The sequence below is a fragment of the Poecile atricapillus genome, chromosome 2 (assembly GCF_030490865.1).
Source record: "Poecile atricapillus isolate bPoeAtr1 chromosome 2, bPoeAtr1.hap1, whole genome shotgun sequence".
In the NCBI taxonomy this organism is placed as follows: Eukaryota; Metazoa; Chordata; class Aves; order Passeriformes; family Paridae; genus Poecile; species Poecile atricapillus.
In genome coordinates this window covers 25,167,160-25,190,055 of record NC_081250.1, presented here as the reverse complement: position 1 = coordinate 25,190,055, position 22,896 = coordinate 25,167,160, and the positions used below count along the sequence as shown (strand labels likewise).

The following is a 22,896-nucleotide window of genomic DNA, read 5'->3' as shown; positions in this document are numbered from 1 at the left end:
GAGAAATTAGAATGTTCAAGGTCTTTGCTATATCAAACCTACTGCTGGAAACAATGCCAAGTTGTCTAATTATGTATTTCTGCTTATGAACTAACTTCTGTAAGGACAACTCTGCTTTTATCTATGCGCTACTACTGTGCTAGCACATTGGGAACCTGACTGTAATGATGAATTTGAATAAACTGTGCTTGGACTGAGGAAGAACATGCAGACTACTGATTGAAATTTATGACTCAACATGCAGGACTGGAGGGCTGTGATGGATGACTAATAAGTTGCTAGCAAATGGATAACGCATTCTGATCGGTTCCTTCTGAAGTGAGTGGCAGCATGTAGGTCTTGAATGGATTTGCTTTCCAAAAGTGCTAAGTACTGAGTCTTGAGGGAAGTTACTCATGTCTTTATTGGCTCTGTCTTGCCAGTGGAAGGAGGTAGGCTCCCCCAGAGGGCAGTTCAGTTAGACATTAAAGCTGAGGTGAGTAGCCATGCTGAGTGTTTTGCTTATTTTATGTTCTGTTGTGACTTGCCAAGAGGAATAATGCCTTGTTCAACAGACATTTCTATGTAGTGATATAAAGGCTTCCTGACAGCATTAGGGATAGGGCATTTTAGGATAAATTTTAATCCCTACTGAATACATTTTGAACACATTTTGGTTAAGGTCTTGTTTCTTTTGTATAATCAATATTATATTATATTTCAGTTCTCAGCAAGCAAGTTGGTTTCATAGCTATTGTTTTTTTTCTTCATCCCTTAGGTTGATATCCTTTCAAGAGTTTGTGGCATTTGAATCAGTCCTATGTGCTCCAGACGCATTGTTCATAGTAGCCTTTCAGCTGTTTGACAAGACTGGCAAAGGAGAAGTTACTTTTGGTAAGACATTCTTAAATGTGCATTCTTAATGTAAAACAGCCAAACTCAGTTTCACCTTCTGTTACTGCAGGAGACAGTGATTAGTAGTGGAGCTGCACTTATGCCAAGCAACTTTGTCTGCACTTTTAAAATTTATTTATTTATGTGTGTGCAGTATGAAGTCAAGGTCATTGTCATCATCATAGTTTTCCTTGGAGGACTGGTCGCTTCTCTTTTTCTCTTCCCCAACATGCTTGTGCAGGTCCAGACCAGCAGTGATAGGTGACTGTGGGAAATGATTGTAAAACTGCAAGGAAGTTGCCAGAAGACCTGCATGAATGTTGGGTTTCAAATCATTACCCTGAATTATATTTTGTTTAAATTGGCTATATTTCAAGCTGGCTGACTTTTAAGGCTTAAAACTGTATTCTGTGAGATTTTACAGTGATGAATTCATTATTACATGCCGTCTGCTGTTCCCTCCCCCTGTAAAATTCAACTGTATGTTGGAAGTGTGATGTTAGCACTTAATAATAAGATACTCAGGCCAGTTTAAAACTTGATTAAGAGGACTGTTTCTTTCTAGATATCCTAGAGATAGCTTTTGATATCTGCAAGGCTATCTTGCACCTGCCTAGTGATAAGGGTTGTTCACTCTGAAAGAAGGATTGAAAATTTAGCAGTTTGGACTAATTTCTGATATTGAGCTTGCAGTTGAAAAGGTATGGGGAATTTTTTTGTTGAGTAGCTACACTGGATGAAATTGCTGTTTATAATCTGCTACATTTGGACATGGTTATTCCTATATCAAGTTTTATTGTTTGGTTGTTAAGCAGTTCTAAGTAAATGGAAAATTTGATGACATTGACTTTTTGTCTTTGCAGAATTAATGGTTCACACATCCATTGCCTTTTACTGGTGTTTCCCACATATGTCTTATGCTCAGTTAAAAAACAGCCGTTCTCTTTCTGTTTGAACTAAAAAGATTCTGTAATGGTTGCTTGAAGCATCATTGTATTCCTTCTACCATCTCCAACAGCCTGTATTAGAAGCTGAGGCTGTTGAGAAGACTTGCTGTCTCTTGTATCTATTTTGGTTTTTTTATTATTTTTGTAGTGTGTTGAAGGTGTGACAGATGTGCTTTTTGTGTATAATACTTCAGGAGTTCCTACAGATACTAAGAGATTTTCAGAAAACGATTCTGCAGATCATGACCTTGATGAAGGAAGTATTTCGTGTCTAACATTTTTGTGTATGTATATGGACAGAGAAGCAGTGAGAGATGCCATGCTTTTAAAACAGAAGGGAATGCATATTTTACTAGGGTTTTGTTCCAGTGAAGACAGACCAGAGTTCTGGAATGCCTGTGATGTGCAGTTTCTTGTCTGCGTCAGAGCCCCCGGTTGCTTGGAGCACTCATTAATAATCTACGAAGAACTGTATTCGTTTGATCTGAATGCTGAATCAGTCTGACTTAACTTTTTAACTCTTGGCATTCTTGTTCCTATTTTTCCTGCTGTCAAATGCTTCCCTTGGGGTTTGACACACTGAGTCAAAGGATTTGTTTGGCATTTGAAATCCATTGAAGTCCTTCTAGTGATGAGAGAAAATCCCATGCCAGACTGTATTTAAGGTATTTGAAAGAGGAGACATGCCAACATTGGCAGAAGCTCAGGTAGTTTTTGTTTAATTCCTTCATCTCCCCTTTTGAAACCGTAGATGTATTTGTAACTTCTGTGTAGTACCTTGTGGCTGCCACCCCAGTGAATGCCTGGGCTGGGGAGGACGGAAGAGCTGTCTCAGTGTTGTGCATTCTCAGCAGAAATGGTTGACCTTTAGACAAGGCTAGTTCCTTATTTTCTATCATGAGGAGAAAAAAAGAGTTTTATTTTCTTGCTATTATGGAAAAAACCTAATATTTTCATATCATAAATACATTATTAAAATACTATCCTGTAACTTTGCCACTCAGTGCCTCAGTCATGCATCTTTGAGGCTAATTATGAGATCTTTTTCCATTCACTTGAATGAGAGTGGTATCAAGTCCTTATCAAGGTTAAGAGACTTAAATAGGGGTTTTGTATACTGTGGAGTTACAGTATGAAAAGAGCAGAAGAATAGGTAAAGGATAATTTTTCAGTATACTGCTGTTAGGTGTAGTATCTCATGGTTCTCGTTTTAAGTCTGTATCTTATTTTATTGTTGTAAAGAAACAGTGTGCTTTATCTGTGCAGTCATTGTTTTTCTGTACAGTAAAATAATGATATAAATATTTTAGCTTATACCAAGCAGAATAGTTCCCAGCAGTGAATTTCATATATTCTACCATGCAAATCCATCCAACTCTTACTCTTTCACAGGTGCACTTGGTTTGGCATCTTTGTTAAATGAATTAATAATGAGCTTTATGCCAATAAACTTTTACACTGAATGTGAGGTCCAGGCTGTGGATATTCAGAGAAATGTTCTGGGTAAAGAAGTTCCAATTTAACACTTTGCACTTACTTTTCTTGAAAAATGCTGCACTCTTACTTTAGCTTCTGGATTGAAAACGGATTTGCATTTTAGCTGTATGTTGATATCTCTACAATTTTAAATGTTTTATTTCTTTCAAGTTGCAAAGTAGCTGTACCTGGTTCTTTGACAGAACTATTACCTATTTAAAAGAGCTGATGTTCAAGCAGTGTGGGTAGATGTGGGGTGGCGGGTGGAAAGTATTTCTAGTTTATTGCTTTTTGAGGCGAATTAAATGGCCACTAGTAAATTAGTTGCTAGTGGCTGATTGAGACTACACCTGGCCACATTGCATCATGTTGTAGATTTACTTTCTGCTGAAGTGTCAAAGCTTTGACAGTTTGTAAGGAGTTAAAGCTCTCAGCAGGAAAGTGAGAGGAAGTTTAGCTGGCTTTTAAATTCGAGGCAAAGAGCAAACCATTGCTTCTTACTGTTGAGTGTTGACAGGCACATAAAAGCTGATAATGTAAGTCCAGGGGTTTAAGAGACTTAGTAGAGTTGCTTTTTTTGTCGTATGACTGTATTTTAATGCCTCATTAAAGAAGCAGAGCCCTTTGAAATTCTTTACTAGATGGCATTTAAAACAAGGTGAGATGGTTGGGCAAAATGTGTTTAAAAACTGGGTCATTGCAACCTTCGTCTTTAGTTTTGGATGGGTGAAATAAATGATGGTACCTAACAGTTCTGAGTTGTGAATAACACAGCAGTGATACCCAGGAACTGGAACATTCATTTTCTGATACCAGTTTTCACAAGCCCTAATGAAGAGCAAAGTAAGTGTTGTCCATGTTGATTTTGCTAAGAGAGTAAGGAAAGGTGCAATAAGAGCTGTGGTTATCCAAGTCTTTGCTGCCAGCCATTATTGAACCTGCTTTAAAGATTTTAATTCTGATTTGTGTTAAAGTAGAATTACCCACCCAACAGAAATTCCTGCTCTTGTACTTTAATGAAATGGAACTGTGGTATAGTGTGTGGTTTTATGGTTTTGTTTTCTTTTTTAGAGGTTCTCTAATTCAATCTGAAGTTGTTTGAAAATGGGTGCTGTGTTTTGCTGCTTTGAGAAATATGAGTATGCTGTAAAATGTCAGTCCTTTAATTAAAAAACCCAAACAACAGCCTCCCCCCAAAGCCAGCAAAAACATGATTGGGAACCCAACCCCCAAAATTTTTGTTTGTTAAGTGCAGCAGCTGCAGATTCGAGCATTGTATTTTGCTTTTGTGTCTAAACAAGACTTCATTGGCATGCAGACAGCTGCTATTGTGGGTCTCTGCTTCTGTTATTAATTATATCAGTACATTTCTTAGATAAACACATTAATTAAGGTTACATCTTAAGAAGTGCTCCTGTTTGCTGATACCTGATACTTGAATTGCCTGAATAGTTGTTTGTAAACTTTCTAAAAGGACATAGCTCTTAAGAGAGGTTTAAATAGCTCCACAACTATTGTGATGAGCTTCAGAATTTTTTCCTCTATGATAATGCTCTGATATTTTTTTAATACACAAAAAATTATTACAGGAGTTTCCTAATTGTTTTCATGACCAAAGAATTAGCTTCTGATTGTGTGATGTAGCTCTTGCTTTTGTCACAGAGGATTACTTTTTTTATGCTTTGGACTCTAGTTGATGGTATGACTTGGTTCTTATGGAATCTGTAACTCTTTTTATCTCTTGAGAAACACCTAGCTTAGTGATGCCCAGCCTGGTACACTGAATACCATGTAAAGCAATGCAAAGCTAAATCTGAACTAACAAAATAAATTGCTGTAGCTGTAAGCTTTGATCTCTTGATAAGCTGCAGTATTTGGTATTTATCAGTGATACTTTCATTGCGGTTCAAATTGTCTTAAAACCAGTTGTAGCTAGTGATGTGTTAGCTTACACATCATAGTTTCATCTATATAGTGAAACATTTGCTGATTTATAAATTACAGCTGCCTAGATATGATGGATCCAGTGGGAACATTACAGATATGAAATCTGTTTAGTCTCTGATGTTTTTTGTTATTTGTAAAATATTGGATTTTGCACAAATATTTGGCAGTTTTAATTTTAATAAATGGATGTATAGTAGACTTGCTACTATATTTATTTTATTTAAAACAATTTCTGAAATCTTCTCAGACTATTTTATGAGAATTTAATTTCTAGATATTGTTAACTTGGCGATTTTTTGTTTTGGTTTTTTTTCTTTTAACTAAAATGTTATGTAACCAGACAGACTTGGATGCAAGCATCTTAAGTAAAAGAGAGCCTGTTTGGTTACAAAATGAATTTGTCATTCTAAATATTAGGAGAAGCTTTGTCCTAGTACATGTTTATAGAACGCATTTATAGAAAATATATCATCCAGAACTGAAATTCAGTGTTTCAGTTTGATCTTTGTTATTGGTTTTGTTCTGTTGTTGTATTGGGGATGGAAAGAATCATCAGACAGTTCAGATTGGAAGGAATTGTGGCAGCCAAATGGTTCAAACCCTTGCAGTGCCACCTTCAAGACCAGTTGCTCGAGGCGAAACATCAATGTTTTAAATAATCTCTGAGGCTGGAGACTCTGCAGCCTCTATGACCAAGTATTTCCCAGTGTTTGATCACTATAACAGTGAAAGACTAAATTCCTGAGGCCTGGTTGGGATTGGCAGTGTTCCAGCTTGCATCCACTGCCTCTTGTGCTTCCAGCAGGCATCTCTGTCTTCCCTTCACCTGTTGGGTAGCTGTAGACAGCAAAGAGCTCCTCCTTTAGATCTCCCACCTCCAGGCTAAGAAAACCCCCTTCCATCAGCCTCTCTATGCATGTCACATGCATCATCCACCACTGCCTTGTATGGAGGAAATAGAAGTGATACTTGTTTTTTGTTAGTAGTTGGCTGTTTACCTTGGTGAAAGTGATCTGGGTTTTTTTGGTGTTTTTTTTGGTTTTTTTGTTTGTTTGTTTGTTTGTTTTTGTTGTTTGTTTGTATTTTTGTTTTTGTTTTTGTTTTTATTATTATTATTATTATTATTATTATTGTTATTACTCAAGGCAAGAGGAGTAAATTTATTTTTTATACCCACAGGGGACCTAGCATTTTTCAAACTTGAGGCCTCAGGGTGCTGGCAGTTTGTTGCTAATTTCTAATGAGGTCAGGAAAGGTAATAAAAAAATGTAAGGCTGTTGCCAGTGAAATTATGGATAGCCACATTCAAGCAGAAATACTTCCAAGGGATTGCATTCTGGAAAATTTCTGAAAATGTTTTAAGTAAGCAAATCATGTAATATTCTGTATGTCAATTCATGTTATTCCCCCTTATATACAGTGGAGACAGAAGAAGCAGACAAGCTTGAATCCAGAGTCTTACTTGACTTGCTCAGGGTGGTGGTACTTGCAGTATTTAGCACGGGTAACCGAAGTGCATGAGTATCTCAGTCAAAAATTAGGGCCAAGTTGAACAGGAAAGATGCTGTATGGATATGTCATGAGAAAGTGAATTAGTAGTTTTCAGAAGTGACAAGAGCACAAGCAACCAGGACAGGGGGAAGGTTAGAGGGTAAAAAAGACAACAATTTCAGCAGATTTGTGAAGTTGATGGATCCATGAAGTTATCATGGATCTTCTTAATTGGGAAAAATCATGAAGGCATAAGCATATTCTGTGTGTTAATGTTTTCATTAATGTGAATTAATCTGTAAGACTGCTCTGTCCTTGTTGAAAAGTTTGGCTAGGGCAGTGAATTATGTTCAGTATCTAGTGTCTCTCTCCTGAAAGAACGCATGCTGAACATGTTTTAGGGCTGGTACTGGACTTTATGGTTTGCTGCAGACTTTTCAGGGGATCTGTTTGGTTGTTGTCTTCTTTAAAGTCTACTTAAAATATTTTATAGACATTTATTTACCAATACTGGTGTTCATCTCACCTCTGTGTACAACAGGAGCTGTATAGCCTTTGTTGCTTCTTACAGCCACAGAACGGTTGTGGTTCACATCTGAGCAGAAGTGACCAGTTTTAGTGGGAGACTCCAGCCTCCTGCTTCTCTGCCCTGCTGTGGCTGTCTCTAAGGATGCTGGCACTCCACTCAGGCTGTCACAGTACAGTCTTTTTTAATGCCTGAGGGTGTGCCGAGTTAACCAATGCATTTTTTAAGAGCAGCTCAACAAATACCATAACCTTTTGTTTCTCACTGGTGGGCTCCAGATGTTGGTATGTTATCTGGAGGTGAAAAAACATTGTGAGACCATCCATTTTTTGTATATGTGGACCTTTATTGCACTTTATTGATCAGCTTTTATTACAGAAAGAACTACTCTGATTTTTGGAACTTTTTAAGTGACATTTGAGTGTTTTCTGAACAACTGAATGTAGATACATGGGAATATCAGACTGGCATGTGTGTGTTGTATGATATCTTGTCAGAGATCTGAAGAACTGCTTGGAAGATGTTCCAGTACAGTGGGTTAAAAATCCTCTTTTTACAGTTGAACGACCAACTGTAGATTTGCACAATTGACTATAATGGTTCCAATTTGAAAAGATAGAGGTAGCAGAGAGCACTTTCAATTGGTGGGATAGTTCAGGAATACTACATGCTCAGATGGCTAAAATATTGTGCTTTCTGCTGCTACTTCTTGCTACTTAAAAAGAAAAAATATAGGTGCAGAAAAGGTGGGAACACGCCAATTTGAGAGTCAATTTCGACTGTATGAGGTCACTCTTTGGTTAATGGAGTAACTCTTTGGTAAGCTGAGGATCAGCCATCCTCATCCTTTATCCTGTTGGGAAAAAAAGCCCAATATGATTACTAGACAGCACTTGGGGAGGCACCAAAAGCTTTCACACCAGAACATATTTTAAACCATATCAGGAGCAGTATATAAATTTAAACTTGTTTTTTATTAAGATTTTTCCCCATCCCATTTTCAAACTGGCCTGGAATTGCAGATTAGAAAGGAGAAACTTCAGCAGGTTCTAGAGCGAGAAAAGTGTTCAGTTATTGCAGATCTCAATATGAAATTTCAGGTAGCAAAATACAGATATTTCTATGGTGTGTGTAATTTAGTTTTCTAAATTGGAAAATCTGCTGTTACCTAGCAGTTAATGACTATTTTTTCCTAACTTTGGAATTCGGGACCTGATTTGAGAAGCTGATAAAAGAAAACAAAACTGAGAATATGTTGGAAATGCTCAAAGTGAAAATTACAGTTTAGATAGGTTTGAGGGTAGATAGTTAGACATTTTAATTGAACTAAAATAGTTTTATACTAATACAGTACTGTTGTGGGAGTACATTTTGTGGTGTATTTGAAATTGAAGTATTTAAGTGAGGGAAAATGTATGTTAATGCTTTGCAAGAAAGTGATTTTTTAAATTTTTTTTTTTATATAATCTATCTAAGCAAAATAGCTGTTAAAGACATAGAGCTCTCAAGTCTATGCTGGAAAGTAAAGTGTAAAGTTCAGGGTTATTTCTTTGATCCAGAAATTGACTTTTATCACTTCGGTTGGTATATTAAAATGCTGTAGGAAATAAAGATGTGAATTCTGAAGTAAATTTTTTATTGCTGGACAGCTACAGTGAAATTAGCCCCTGCCAGTGTAAAAAAAAAGGTGTTGGTTCACTCTGGATTCTGAAAGTTGTGTTTTTACATCTCCATGATAGGGATTACAGAAATGAGTCCAAATGATGATTTCATTTGCCTACATGGGGAATTGAATTTGATATTCAGCTTTGATTAAACACAAGCAACACTGGCTTATGTTAAGCTGCAAAATACAGCACTAGTTGGACTAGCTCAACATAATTGGTTGAAATTATGTTTTTTATTTTTTGAGTTAAATTTGTCTTTGGGAATTTTCTCTAGATTTGGAGAAGTACCACTTTGATACAAAGTTATCAAAAGAAGTGAATTCTGTGAGTTTTCAGGTGTTTATATACGAGTATATATGTGCAGCCATATATTTCAGGTGCAGGTGAAACTGATCTTAGTCTGAATAGATCAGGTGCACTGAGGCAGGGTTTTGCACTCTTTTGAATGAATCTTTTCTAGAATGGTAGTGATACCACATGATAGAGCAGAAATACATTGCACTGACCTGAGCTGCTTTTTTCAAACCACCCCCCTCCCCTTTCTGAGCCGTGTAATACACTCGCATTATCTTCAAATTATGTGCTCCATTTCTACTCTGCCAGCTTCACTTTGAGTGTTCTACTACTTTCTTTGTAATATTTTATAGAAAAAGTAACCAAATTAAATATTTTTTTTTAAGTCACAATTGCAGAAAAGGTTGTGGTCCATGTTTTGTGAGGAATTAAGAGGAAGTGAAAATACAGCATTAGTTTATTATTTCAGGGCTTCTAACCTGTGGAAAAAGGTGGCTGTGACATCCCTTCCTGCTCTTAATGCTTTATTGAGAGAAGTTGGAGGGGTGAGTACCTTTCCTTTGCTGTCCTTGGTAATGAATGGGTAATGAAAGTATTCCAACGTGTTGTTCAGTTTATTACATGGCCACCATAAAAATATTTCAACTATTTCCTTAACAAAGCAGCAGAGAGATGAAGGTGATTGTAATGCTTGTACTTCCAGAGTGTTGTTCCTCTTCTACAAAAGTGGGGATGAAAGGAAAACCCAGCCAAGTACTTGGGCTACTTATCATTCCACATCTTACCTGAACAGATGTGATGTTGACATACTTTTTCCAGAATAAAAGTCATCATTATCAAGGATGGAAATAAATTCTAACTAGCTGTGAATTTGAAGTTCACAACAGTAAATAAAAACCCAAGGAAACTAAACAAAACCAAAATAATGAACAAGTAAAGAAAAATAAAACTAAAAAAAAGAAAACAACTAACAGCTCCCCCCCGCCCCCCCAAAAAAAAACAAACACCAAAAAAGTCAAAACAAACCACCAAACAAAAATAAACCAAACCAATCTTGGATAAATCCCAACAATTCCAGTAAAAGAAGATAATACATAGAATTATTACTTGATTATTTCTGATGTAGATATATATATAAATATATATGTATGCAACTGTCTCTTTATACATGCTTTTATACAAGTTTATTGCTCTTCCAAAATATCCTAAGTAAAGCCAGGCTGGCAGAAGGCCAGCTTGGCAGAGCAAGGATCTGGTTTGGAGCTAAGGCAAAAAAAGAAAGTATATTCTACAGAGAAAATTCATGTGGCCTAAGCTCAACTGGAGTTGAAACTGGCCAAAAATGTGTGGGACAAAAAAAAAATAAAATATGAAATATACTAATAGCAAAACAGAGTCCAGAAATAACATTATCTCAACAATGTTCAACACTTTATTTGCTGTTGTCTTCAACATGGATGATGGGCTAAGGGGGTCACAGTGCCCTGAGCTGGAGAACCATAGGACCTGAGGGAATTGCATGAACCTGCATCAGGAGAGATTTAGGTTAGATAATAGAGAAAGATTCTTCACCCTGAGTGTGGTTGGGCACTGGGTTAGGTTTCCCAGGGAAGTGTCACAGCACCAAGCCTGGCAGAGTTCAAGAAGTATTTGAACAATGTTCTCAGGCTCGTGGTGTGTGTGATTCTTGGGGTTGCTCTGTCCCAGGCCAGAAGATGGACTTCAGTGATCGTTGTGAGTCCCATCCAATTCAGGATATTCTGCTATTCTGTGATTTTTCTGTGTCCAGGAGCAGCAGGAGCTGTCTGGTCCACCAGACTGACAACCCTGATGTGAAAGAGGCTGGTTCCTGGGCACAGCTCTCACTGACAGGGGATGCAGTCCCATGCTACCTGAGCATGGACAGTAAAGCAGGTCGGGTGACAAGTGACCAAGAGTGAGCCAGACATGTCCATAGGCATGAGGCAGGTCCGAGATAAGGCTGGGAAGTTAAATCAGGGGGTTGGGGGTCACTGAGGTGTAGGCATCCCTACAGCATACCTCATCAAGAGAGATTAAGACTTGAGATGAAGCTTCTTCCAGCTCTTCCTACTGCAATGTTATGCCTGGACCCATATCCAAGAAGTTGTCATAGGGAAGAAGTTGCAGAATCTGGTGGTGTACGCAGGATCATGAGGCTTATGAAAAATGTGCAGTTTTTTCAAGTCGTTAGTGAGAACCAAAGCCTGTGGAAGTCATTCTGTCGTCATCTCCTCTGAACTTGAGGTGGTTGGTAAGGTGCTGGGGTATCCTACTCATGACATTGAAACAGCTACTCTCATCAAAACAAAATTGTTTTCTTCTTTGTGAGAGGTAGGTAGTTCATGTTCTTTACAGAAAGATATGAGGGTAATACCATTTTTTCTCAAGGCCTGGGGCTTTGGTGCATGTTTCTATACTATAGAAAATAGTTCAAATAATAGTTCATATAATTTAATTTTGTAAAGGAATAAGATATATAAAATCCATGGATTTTATATAAAATAGAGCTGAGGATGACACGTTTCCTGAAAAAATGTTGACTGTTTTGTAAGATTCGGTGGATTTTTGTAGATGATCATGAAATTTTTGAGATTCTGTTGAGACTGTTAATTTTACTGGGCTTAATGATGACAGCATGTGAAAAATATATTTGCAAAATATGTTTGAAAAATATACTTGCAAAATAAATAGTTGGAAAGAATTCCAGATTTAATATGTCAGATACTTATGGACTATACCCAGTAAAGATTTTAGTAGCTTGTTTTATTAAGTGACTTTCCTTAGATACAAAATACAGTGGAATAATTACTTTCATAGTTTTCCTTTTAAAGTCTAGAATTTATAAATCCAAATTTCACTTGGACAATATTGGTGGTCCTTGTTGCATCAAGTCTGTAGTTATTCCAAAGCATGCTTTATTTCTATTTTACTTCTTAATCACAGGAGATGGAATGTCATGGGAATGAAAATGTGAATGCAGCATGTTTGTTTGTGCAATAAGCATTTAAACATACCCATCAGTACACTGCAGAGAAGAAGGTCCCCAAGACTTAAAGGACCAAAAATCCCCACTGTAAATCAGCAGGCAGATCACCTGGAGGGAAAATAAAACAACTCTTTTATGCAGTGATCAGAAATGAATGCCAAGGTAGCTATTTTTTAGTTAGAGACCGTGGAGGGATAAACAATTATTCGTTTTAGGACCTTGCAATTTATTTTAAAATTGAGTTTCAAAGTTGAACTTTTTAAAAGGTTGATAAAAGTGACTGCATGGATTTCTGAAAATGAGTGTTTAAAATCTTCAGCCAATTGTTTGTTTTGCTTTCTGACAGCTCTGGTTCAAACAATGCAAACACACAAATGGTTGTATTTTTTGCTGGCTTTAGATTGATTTTGTGCTGTTATGGCTCTTGACATTGAAGCATTAACATTTTGCTTTTTCAAAGCTAAAGCAATTAAGCAGTATTCTGACCTGGATTTTAAAGCTTCCATTTACCAGATATTTTGATTAAATACTTGTTTAGGATCAAAGCCCAGTTGCCCAGAGAGGTAATGGAATCTCTGTTGTTGGAGATATTTGCAGAATCACAGTTTGGGTCAGCTTGGAAGGGACCACAGGGAGTCATCTGGTCCAACCTTCCTGCTCAAGCAGGGTCATCCCAGAGCACATGGCACAGGATTCTGTCCACATGGTTTTTGAGTGTCTCCCATGAGGAAGACTCTGCAGCCTCTCTGGGCAATCTGCTTCAGTGCTCAGACACCCACAGAGTAAAGAAGTTCTTCCTCATGTTCAGGTGGAACTTCCTGATTAAACAGGACTGGGCCCAGTATTGAACCTTGGGGAACGCCAGCAGTGATGCTGCGCCCTGTGCCACTGATTATGACCCTCTGGGATTTCAACATTCCCTTACTGGGCATCCTGAGTCAGAAATTCATGAGGGGGTATTCGAACCTCATCTGGCCATGGCCCTGAGCAACTTCTTCTGGTTGGACTTTCTTTGCCTGGTGGCTGGACTCCACAAAATCCATATATCCTTTCCATGACAAATTAATCTGTAGCTCTGAAACAGGTTCCTTTAAAAAAAAGTCTAAAAAGACATAGTAACTCCTAGCTACTGAAGCACACCTCAGCTTCTCTGTGTTTTGCTGTGTTTAGTTAAGTGATTTGTGGATAGCTGCAGAACTTCCAACTGCAGGTTTAATGCAAAACAACATTTTTTTTTCATTGTCCATTTTTTAATACTGGACTTAGATGAGTAGGAGATAACCCTGTTAGAACTAAACGGTAATTTGAAGTTCTGGTACATAACTGGATACTTTTTGATGGTTAAATCACAAGCTAAAACACTTCAGATTTTTCATGTAGTATGAATGGTTTTTAATGTCTGAATTGGGCAATCTGCCTACATATGAGACTTGAGTCAGTGATGTGGTAGATGAATGGGTAATGAGACCTAGCAAGGGAAGAGGAAGAAGACTATTTACTGGGCATAGGAGTTTGTGCACCATAAATGGTTGCAAAAAAAGAATTATGGGGTATGTGTAAAAAGGCAGTGGTAAAGAGTGTCTCATGCCGTCAATGAATCAGTAGAAGCACAGTAGGCAATCTTCCAGTCAGCTGCCTGCACTGTATAATCCAACATTTTCTGTCAGAAAAGCATCTGGTAGTAGTTGCCAAGTCATATTGACATCAATATACAGTATGATTGTGGAAAGATCAAGTTGTGTGGGTTCTCTTATTGTATCTACACTAATGTGGTTGTCTGTGTTTTCCAGGTCATAGGAAAAATTAAGTGCACTTCTTTAATTTGGGCTGTTTAGAGAGATGTTTGTACTTAGATGAACTTCTAAGACATGCTTGTGGCCTTTAATGTCTAAAACAGAGAAGGGAATGCAAATGGTCTGGATAGAGACTTTATTATATTCCTAATTGGCTTGATGAGGTTTTCACTTTCATTGCTGTGTGTTCCTTTGCCTTTTGTAATGCCAATAATTAAACATTGTATTTAGTCTGAAGATACCATTCTTTTCACTTCTTGATGTTTGGGCATCACAAGGGTAATGTGCCCTTGCAGCCCAGAAAGCCAAATGTGTCCTGGGCTGCCCCAAAAAGCAGCGTGGCCACTAGGGTGAGGGAGGGGATTCTGCCCCTCTGCTTCGCTCTGTTCTGCTCTGCCCTGGTGAGATCCCACCTGGAACACTGCATCCAGCTCTGGGGTCCCCAGCACAGGAAGGACATGGAGCTGTTGGAACAAGTCCAGAGGAGGAAACCCATGATTAAAGGGATGGAGCACCTCTCCTCTGATGAAAAGTGGAGATAATTGAGCTTGTTCAGCCTGAAGAAGAGGCTTTGGGGTGACCTAATTGCAGCCTTCCAGTGCCTAAAGAGAGCCCACAAGATAGGACAAGGGGGAATGGTTTTAAACTGAAAGAGAGTAGATTTAGGTTAGATTTATGGAAGAAATTTTTTACTAAGAGGGTGTTGAGACACTGTAACAGGTAGCCCAGAGAAGTTGTGGATGCCCCACACCTGGAATTGTTCAAGGCCAGGTTGGATGAAGCTTTGAGAAACTTGGTCTAGTGAAGGATGTCCCTGCCCATGACAGGGCCATTGAAGCTAGAAGGTCTTTAAGGTCTATTTCAACCCAAACCGTTCTATGATTGTATGTTTCATTTTCTTAAGACGGAATTTTAGTTTTGGGCTCCAGCCAAGGAAAGTTTACAGGGCACAGAGCTGGGGGGCCAGGATACATTGTTCCTTCAAGTTGGCTAATGTATGATAATAAATTAAAATAAAATGACAGGGGCATATTCAAAGGAGACTGCAGCTTTCATGTGCTAACAATTTGAAGTAAAAATTGTGTGGAGGTTTGCCCCATCAAAACAAAATTGAGACTCATTTTATGCTAGCTAAGTGTCTGCTATCTCTTACCTTGCATCAGGTAAGAATGTGCCTTTTTTCTCTAAGGCAAGTCTGGCGTCCAGTCAAACATAGCTTTTGGTAAATGATGATTTGTTCCTAATTTCATCCACACAGGCTCAGTGGCTTGCTGTGGGGAAATTCTGGAGGTGGGATGATAGGGAAAGAGGAAGCAGATGAACATCTGATTTCTCTGCGAATGTCTTTATTTCTCTGGAAAAGCAGTGGTCACTGCCAGAAAGAGACAATCTTTATATCCTCTTGTATGCAGGCAATTCAGGTTGTCTTTTTCCTGCTGGTTGCTTTCTTTGAAGAAAGTCTGGCAGAAAGCAGGGACTTGATAAATGTGATCTCCAGTGACATGTGGCCAGGTGCTTTGAGCTGTGTCAGTAGAAAGCACCCTAGATGGAAGATTATACATAGAGGGATAGGACCTCACCCTGAACCAATAGACTTTCTCTCCCACTGCCTTGAGAATTTTTCCTCCTGGAGAATGCTGGCAGACAAGATCCAGCCTGGCTGTGATGGAGCTTAAGACATGAATGAACAATGGGGCTGTCCTGGGGGCCTTGACTTTGCTTGGAGAAAATTCTCATAGGACATTAGGACTTGGAGTTACGAGTTTTATGAATTTGAGGTTAACTGGGGTTAGTCTTTCTGTAAGTTAAATCCAACTTGCTCTTTCACCACTGATTTCCTGGGATCAGTGGGTGCTGTGTTTTTAAAGCTGAAACAGACTGGGCTGTGAGATAGGAAGAGGTCTGCATTTTCATTTCTGCTCTCTTTGTGAAGCCTTCTTGCTTTAGAATAAGGTATTCTTGTGGATAATACCATCTTCAGGGCTTTTGGGTCAGTGCAGCAGGACACCTGCCCCTTTCCTCTCTTTGTGACTGTTTCTTTCTGTGTCTTTATTCTTCATTTACTTGGGCTCTTCCTGACATCTTCCTGGCTCTCAGTGGTGCCACTTCACTCTCACTTTTTCCTGCTTCCTTGCCTAAAAGAGGGGATTCCACTCTGGTTGGATTTCCCCAAGTCAGAAGAGCTGCTGTGCCTGCCTGGCATGGACTGAACCAGAAGCTGGAACTCAACATGCACAGGAGACACAACCTCATTGCCCCGAGGAGTCAGCTCCCACCTTTGCTTGTGGCAGTGGAATGGAAGGTGGCTCCCAGTACTGCCTGGCAGGCAGAGGCTGGCTCCAGTGGGGTGACTCCCAGCTTGTTCTGAACACAGGCAAGCACTAAGCTGTGCTGATTTCCTCAACCCCAGGCACCAGCCAGGCTTGGGAATTGGCTTACAGCTCTGCTGCTCACGGAGACAGACAGGAGCTCGTGGTTTCGACTCCTGGTCTTTTCTTCCACAAAGCGTGAAGGGAGCAGACCAGCTCCTGGCCCAGCCTGTGGGTAGGGAGTGACTCCTGGGAACCATCTCTCCATGCTCCCAGGAACTCACAGCAGACAAAAACTGGCTCTTGGCTTGAGTTGCTGGAAGAGTCATAGAGCAATTAGGAAGGCATATAGCAGCTGGGAACCTCTGGCCTTGAGCTTGTCTTCAGAGGCTTTGCCCTATTCTTTTGGCCGAGACAAAACTCGAATTGGGCTCTGTCCTTTGAGACAAGTACTTGCTCAGATCTCACTGCTGTTTTCATTGCTCACAGTGATGCTGTCAGTAGTTGCAGAAATGTATGGTCCTTATTACTGATCGTGTATCAGATAGTTGCTTCTTCACAGAAACTGCTGTGTATTACCAGTCTGCCAAGTGTTTAGTAAACTGTGGCCCAGTTGTGACTACTAAATATGAAGTTTGTATTTAGGTGTGATCATAATTGTCATGCTGCACCCCCTCCTTGTAGAAGAGATTTAGGTTTAAGATCCGCATAATGCTGGTGATAAGTTTTTTTTCCTGCCTGCCGTGTTTCTCCCCATCCCCTGTCCTGCTTTTCAGTGGTCCATAAGTAACTCCAGAAAAGTGGATCTTGGAATAATGGTATTTTTGTCATTGATTTGTTTGAATGTGGAGAACTCTGGGAAAAATTCAAACACATGAATTATAGTGACAAAAAACTTTCATTATTAGCAACTTGAAAAGATTATGCCTCAGTTTGCCTTAGTCATCTTTTTATAAGTTGTCTTTTAATTTTAATCTTCCCTTGTTTGAATTTAAAACTTGAAATATCTTACTTTTAATTAAATGCTGTGCATATAAAACTTAACAAATAAAAATATTATTCAGAAGCTAGTTGAGAGGGTGATGATTTGGGTAAAAAACAAACATTAGGTTTGCTTTTGCAGTATGTTAGTAATTTATATGAACAGTATTACTTTCCTGTTATAAAATATCATACTTGTTTATATGTCTGTCTCTATTGTTATTTTATTACTAAATGAATGTTTTTCTTTTCTTCCCAGAGGATGCTAAACAAGTTTTTGGCCAGACCACGATTCATCAGCACATTCCTTTTAACTGGAATTCAGAATTTGTACAGCTGCATTTTGGAAAGGATAGAAAAAGACACCTAACATACGCGGAGTTCACTCAGTTCTTACTGGTGGGTCTAATAGGTGGTATGGTTTGTTAAGAGTAATAAGAGGGATGCAAGAATCAAAGTATTTGCAAGTTTGTGAAATACCATGGTGGTAGCAAAGGTGAAATACATACCAAGTGTAGGCTTTTACAGTCAGAGTGCTGGACTTGTATAGTATGTTGATAAATAGGATATGCTATTGTTAAAACTGCTGATTCAGGCTAGCTGGGGTTTTCTTTCCTTCCCCTTTGCTTTTTTCACCTGTATGGAGAAGGTGATTTTTTTCTACACTGTTACGTAGACAGACATGAAATTAAAAGCCTGGACTTCAGTGTCTGAAAATCTCCTGTATTTTTAAATCTACAAGTCAAAGAATGTTAAATAACAGTATTGAACATTTTAGACTCGACTTGCCAGACTCGTATTGCAAAGTACTTCTGTCTGTAAATAGCATATTTACCAAACATATATTTAATTCAGACCTGATATCCAGTAATATTTGTTACAAGCCATTTCCACACACTTTACTTTTGATCTTTTTGAATTAAGCTTATCTTAGGGAAAATTTGCTTGTAGCATATGAAGAATAAAATTCCGCTTTTTACAAGGAATTCTTGGCTATTCATACTTTTGGGTACTTTGTTACAGGAAGTAAAATATTATGCTGATAAAAAAATAAGCCAATTATCTGTATTTCAGCAGTACTGTTAAAAATAGGCTTCAGTAGGAAAAGAGGTGAAACACGTGAGTTTCTTATCTGTATTCCTCCTGAATACTTAATGCCTGTATTAGTATTTACACTAGAGAGTTTCAAAATGGGAACCTGCTTCAAGACTAAGGTTTCTTTTTTTCTTGTTTACACAAGTATGTTAGTTCACAGTAGGAGGTGGTATCATTTTGATGAGGAATAATTAAGATAATGCTATTGAGACAAATGTTTCAAATTGACTTCGTAGAACAGAGCCTAATTAACTTTGTATGAAGAGGACGTCAGGTATCACATGATTAAATCATATTCCCTTAGGCTTTGTATCGACTATTGTAGCTCCTAAGTAGCTAAGACATAAACTAGTTTTGTGACAGAAACAGGAATCAGAACCTCTTTTCAGTGAAAAAGCAAATGTGCTACTTGATTAGGAAAAAATGCCTCTGGCAATGTGTATACCAGTATCTCCTTCCAACTAAAGAATAAGCCTCGGAAATGAATCCTGATTTTGGTGGTTTAAAGTCACAGTTTTAATGAGCTACCAGTCTTTTTTGCCTCGTCTGTCTATTTGCTTAGAGATCTGAGAAAAACCTTTAGAAAGACTCAGAGTAAAAATATGACACTTTTCTCACCATTGGGAAAAAAAGAAAAGGGTCCGTGTAGAGGATTGTAGTGAGAGGTTAAGAGAGGTTAGAGTCATAGACCTAAAAAGAGCTTGTAATGTTAAGACTGGATATTTGGAATATTTGAATTATTTCTTTGTGTTCTTTTGTAGTTTTAACTTGAATTAGGAAAAGCAAGCACTGAGGCAGGAGTTTCCTAACTTTGGAGATTAGTCCTAGCTATTAGGCTTTCTCATCTTGTGCAGAGATGATGCTGTGGGGATAATCGGTTATGTTAGAAGATGTTGGTGGTCCTAATGAACCAGGCAGCCCTTTTAGTGATGATCCATATAGGTCAGAAACATGGGAGGAAGAGCATAAATTAAGAGAATAAGGATGGCAATTCTGGGTGTCTCTGGAGAGGTGAGATGCATTCAGGAAAAGTTCTAATGCTGCTAATAAAGATGCTCTTGGCGCTGGTGCAGGCAGAAGGACTTTCAAATAAATTAATTGTCCTAAGACTGTTGAAGCTGCCTATTATCGATACAATATATTAGGATGCTCAGTCAGTCACAATAGTTGAGTACATCTGTTTACCCACTTTCTAGAACTGTAAATCCTTGAATCACGTAAGTTTCCCTGCCGATTCTTGCCTTGCAGCATTGTATTACAGAAGCTGAAGTCTGGGTACAGAAATGGCTCTCAGCACAAATGGAGATGGAAATCTTCCTTTAAGCTCTGTAACCTTTGGTACTCAGCCTTTCCTTCTCACATTCTGCCTGTGCATGAGTCACTCCTTTTGGTCTGATGTCTAGACCTTGGACCTTAGACAGCAGGAGACCATAGTGGATACCAAATTACCTTTCTGCATTCCTTATGTGTGAATGCACTTTACATTACCCTTAACGTGGACCAGATGGTTCTGTAAGGTACTTTAGGTACTGCTTTGTAAGTACAATGCAATTTGCAACTTCTAATGGAATAATCTAGCTAGATTCAAATTCCTTTACATTGGGTCCTATTATGTCACATAAACTTGTTCCATGATCATTATCTGTTGCAGCATTTGGACTAATCATCACTTCTGGCAAAGCTCAAGGTAGTTGGAAAATAACATTAGTATATTTTATCCATGCACAAGATGGATCTCTTGTGGCTTTAAATATTAAGTATTTATATGGGATTCTGAATATTTATATCCTACCAGCACTTTTTCTGTCTACAATAACAGAGATGCCTGAAAGGATAGCCTCCAAACTCCTTGGCTCTAATACAGTTAACAAGCTATTTGCATCAAACTAGAGCTCAAGGTGTGTTGTTTTACCCTGCTCATTTGCTAGGTTAAAATAAGCTCATCTGTCTATGCTATATATCCATCATATGTATCTGTTTGGATATGGTCATGTTCCATCATCACTTAAGTGGCAAGTCTGCCTTATGAAGAGCAACATCAGCCCCTTTCTCAGCATGTAAAATCTATTCCACACAATTCATTTTAACATATGCTTATATGTGGGTCTGGTAAAACCATTTCTGCATTGTCTGGGAATTTATTTATGCCCAGAATATTAGCTGATGAAGTAGTACTCTCTATAATTGAACCTTGGGATCTACTCCAGTGGCAAAGATTGTGTTGCATCTGATGACTTGTAGATCCATTGGGATGGAATGCAAACATAAATTTTTATCTAAGTGGAAGGTAAAGAAGCTTTTAATGAGCTGTAAGTGAAAGCTGAGGTAAAATCTCTAGATGAGAAATAATTTCATTAGAGTTCTGGTGCCAGCATGCCTGCCATGATGTATGAATTAATTTTTCACAAAGTCTTATGCTACCTGAGGGAATTCTGGACTTCCAGCATCAAGGAAGATGCTTCTTTTCTATGTATATCTAAGTTTACAGGAAGTCTAGTTGGAGAAGGTTCTTTAGGACGTGTAATTTGTATTGCAAAGTAATGAGGATTGTATTTCTTTAAGTTTTAGTCTGTCTAGGTAAAATAATATGGGAGTGAAATAAAACTTTTAACTATAAATAAAATAATAAAATTATTGCAAGTCAGATAGCATCTCTGAAGACTACAGCTTTGCTTTATTGTTTTTCAGTTTATTTTTAGGGTGATATTTTTTATATTAGCTGCATATACACAATATAAGTTACAAACATCTCATGAAGAATTTCCTGATAAATTGCCAGTAGCTACTGAACTCATTTTGAAGCATAGTTAGTTATGCTGTGAGTTGTCTCAGCTTTCAGGCATGGAGGCTGAGGGAACGGATAGCCTTTCTTTTGAGGTGAACACTTTAAGGAATTTATTGCATTGATGTGCACTGTGCAGTGATCAGAAAGGTATTAAGTCTGGTTTGTTTGTGAGAGACTTTAGGTCTGTCTGGAATTCAGTTCTGAGATTGTTTGTTATCATGTGATTGTCTGTGTGTTCTTGTGTGCCATACTGCTGCCATCCATGGTCATGGATTGGGAATGTCATGTGACTGAAGATCCCTGTGCTTCTTTCTTCTTGGCATAACTGAAAAATGTGTAGCACTGCTCAAAATAACTGTATCCTAAAAAGTCTCTACCTGAGGCCGGTCTTCTTTATCTATGTGCAGTATGCATAAACCATTTTGAACTGGAACTTAGTTTCTGAACTAAGGAGGGGGTGTGAATAGGGAGTTTCAGAAGACTGACATCATCCCATTGAGACATTCTCACAGCTTTGTCTTGCTGTCTGTCTACAGCTAAATGGCTCTTTTCTGGCTGACAAGAAGTTGCATAAGTGGAAGCACCAAGACCTTGACAATGTGTTTAACCAAGTGGGATAATTCTCTCCAGTGGGTTCCAGTTTACCAAGAAAATTGCAAAGAATCACTTTAGCAATGAGAGGATGGGATGTTATGCCTTGTTCTCAGCTATAGTACTAGCAGCCTTTTTGCAGTTAGCTGGGTGATGACAAGAAACATGCACTAGATGCACCTCTTTGGAGCATGAGCCCTGCTTTGTTCTGTGGCTAAGACATCACTGTCAGTCAAGGTTGCACCAATGGTATAATATCTCTAATACCTCCGAACTCACTGATGGATGTACACAGACAGGAACAGATTTGACTTATGCAAGTGGTATCCAGGTTTTTTTACTGCATTTTAGTGCTGGATTCTGCCAATGAAACACTGCCAGCAGTTGCAGTGGTTAAAACAAATTGAATGAGAGAAGGAGAAGAAAGCAATATTCACTGTTTCCCACATAATCCTTTGCTAAATACAGTTCATTTTTTCCCTGGTGGTACTTCCATTTAATGACAAGCATTTTTGTTCATTTGTTCATACGTTTCTACCTGCTAGGTGATGAGTATTTAGGATACAAGCTTTATTGTACTTAACTCCTCTGTAGAGCTCTCTGCCTCCCAAGTAGTTGCCTGCCTCAAGCTGACGAAGTCATTTTGAGTTTTTGTGCTCATCTCACCATAAACCTTCCAAAATTGCTTGCTTCCAAATTTCTGTTGAAATTGTAGTCTCAATTGGTGTGAAGTAAGAACTTGCATGGCTGCATCCAGCCAGAGTGAGTATTATTGCTGAATTGTAGCACTTCAACATAGGGGTCTGTAATGTAAGGAAAATGTGGCTGAACTGAAATTGTACCACTTCAAATTATAACCCCCACAAGCATTTCCCATCAAAAGAAGAAAATTCAGATTAATTCTAGAGTGAAGCATTGATCACTCTTACCCCCACCCCTTTCCTTCCTCTGCCTAATACATTAGGAGGTTTTCATCATACAGGGTACAGTGCTGTAATTAGAAATTAGGACCAAAATTGGCGAAGTCAGAAGGCTGAAATAAAAAGACAAGCATGGTTTGAGTGGCAGTGTGAACTGAGTAAATAGAAGGAGGGAGGGATGGCATCTGCAGGCC

The 22,896-nt window shown here is 38.4% G+C and overlaps 1 protein-coding gene across 1 annotated transcript in view; it reads left to right on the top strand.

The window, feature by feature from the left end:
- The window catches only part of SLC25A13 (solute carrier family 25 member 13), a 101,659-nt gene that overhangs the window by 35,130 nt on the left and 43,633 nt on the right, over positions 1–22,896 (top strand). The window contains exons 4-5 of the mRNA XM_058832273.1: positions 758–873; positions 17,571–17,710. Of these exons, the coding sequence (XP_058688256.1) occupies positions 758–873; positions 17,571–17,710 (256 nt within the window). The remainder of the gene's footprint in view (positions 1–757; positions 874–17,570; positions 17,711–22,896) is intronic.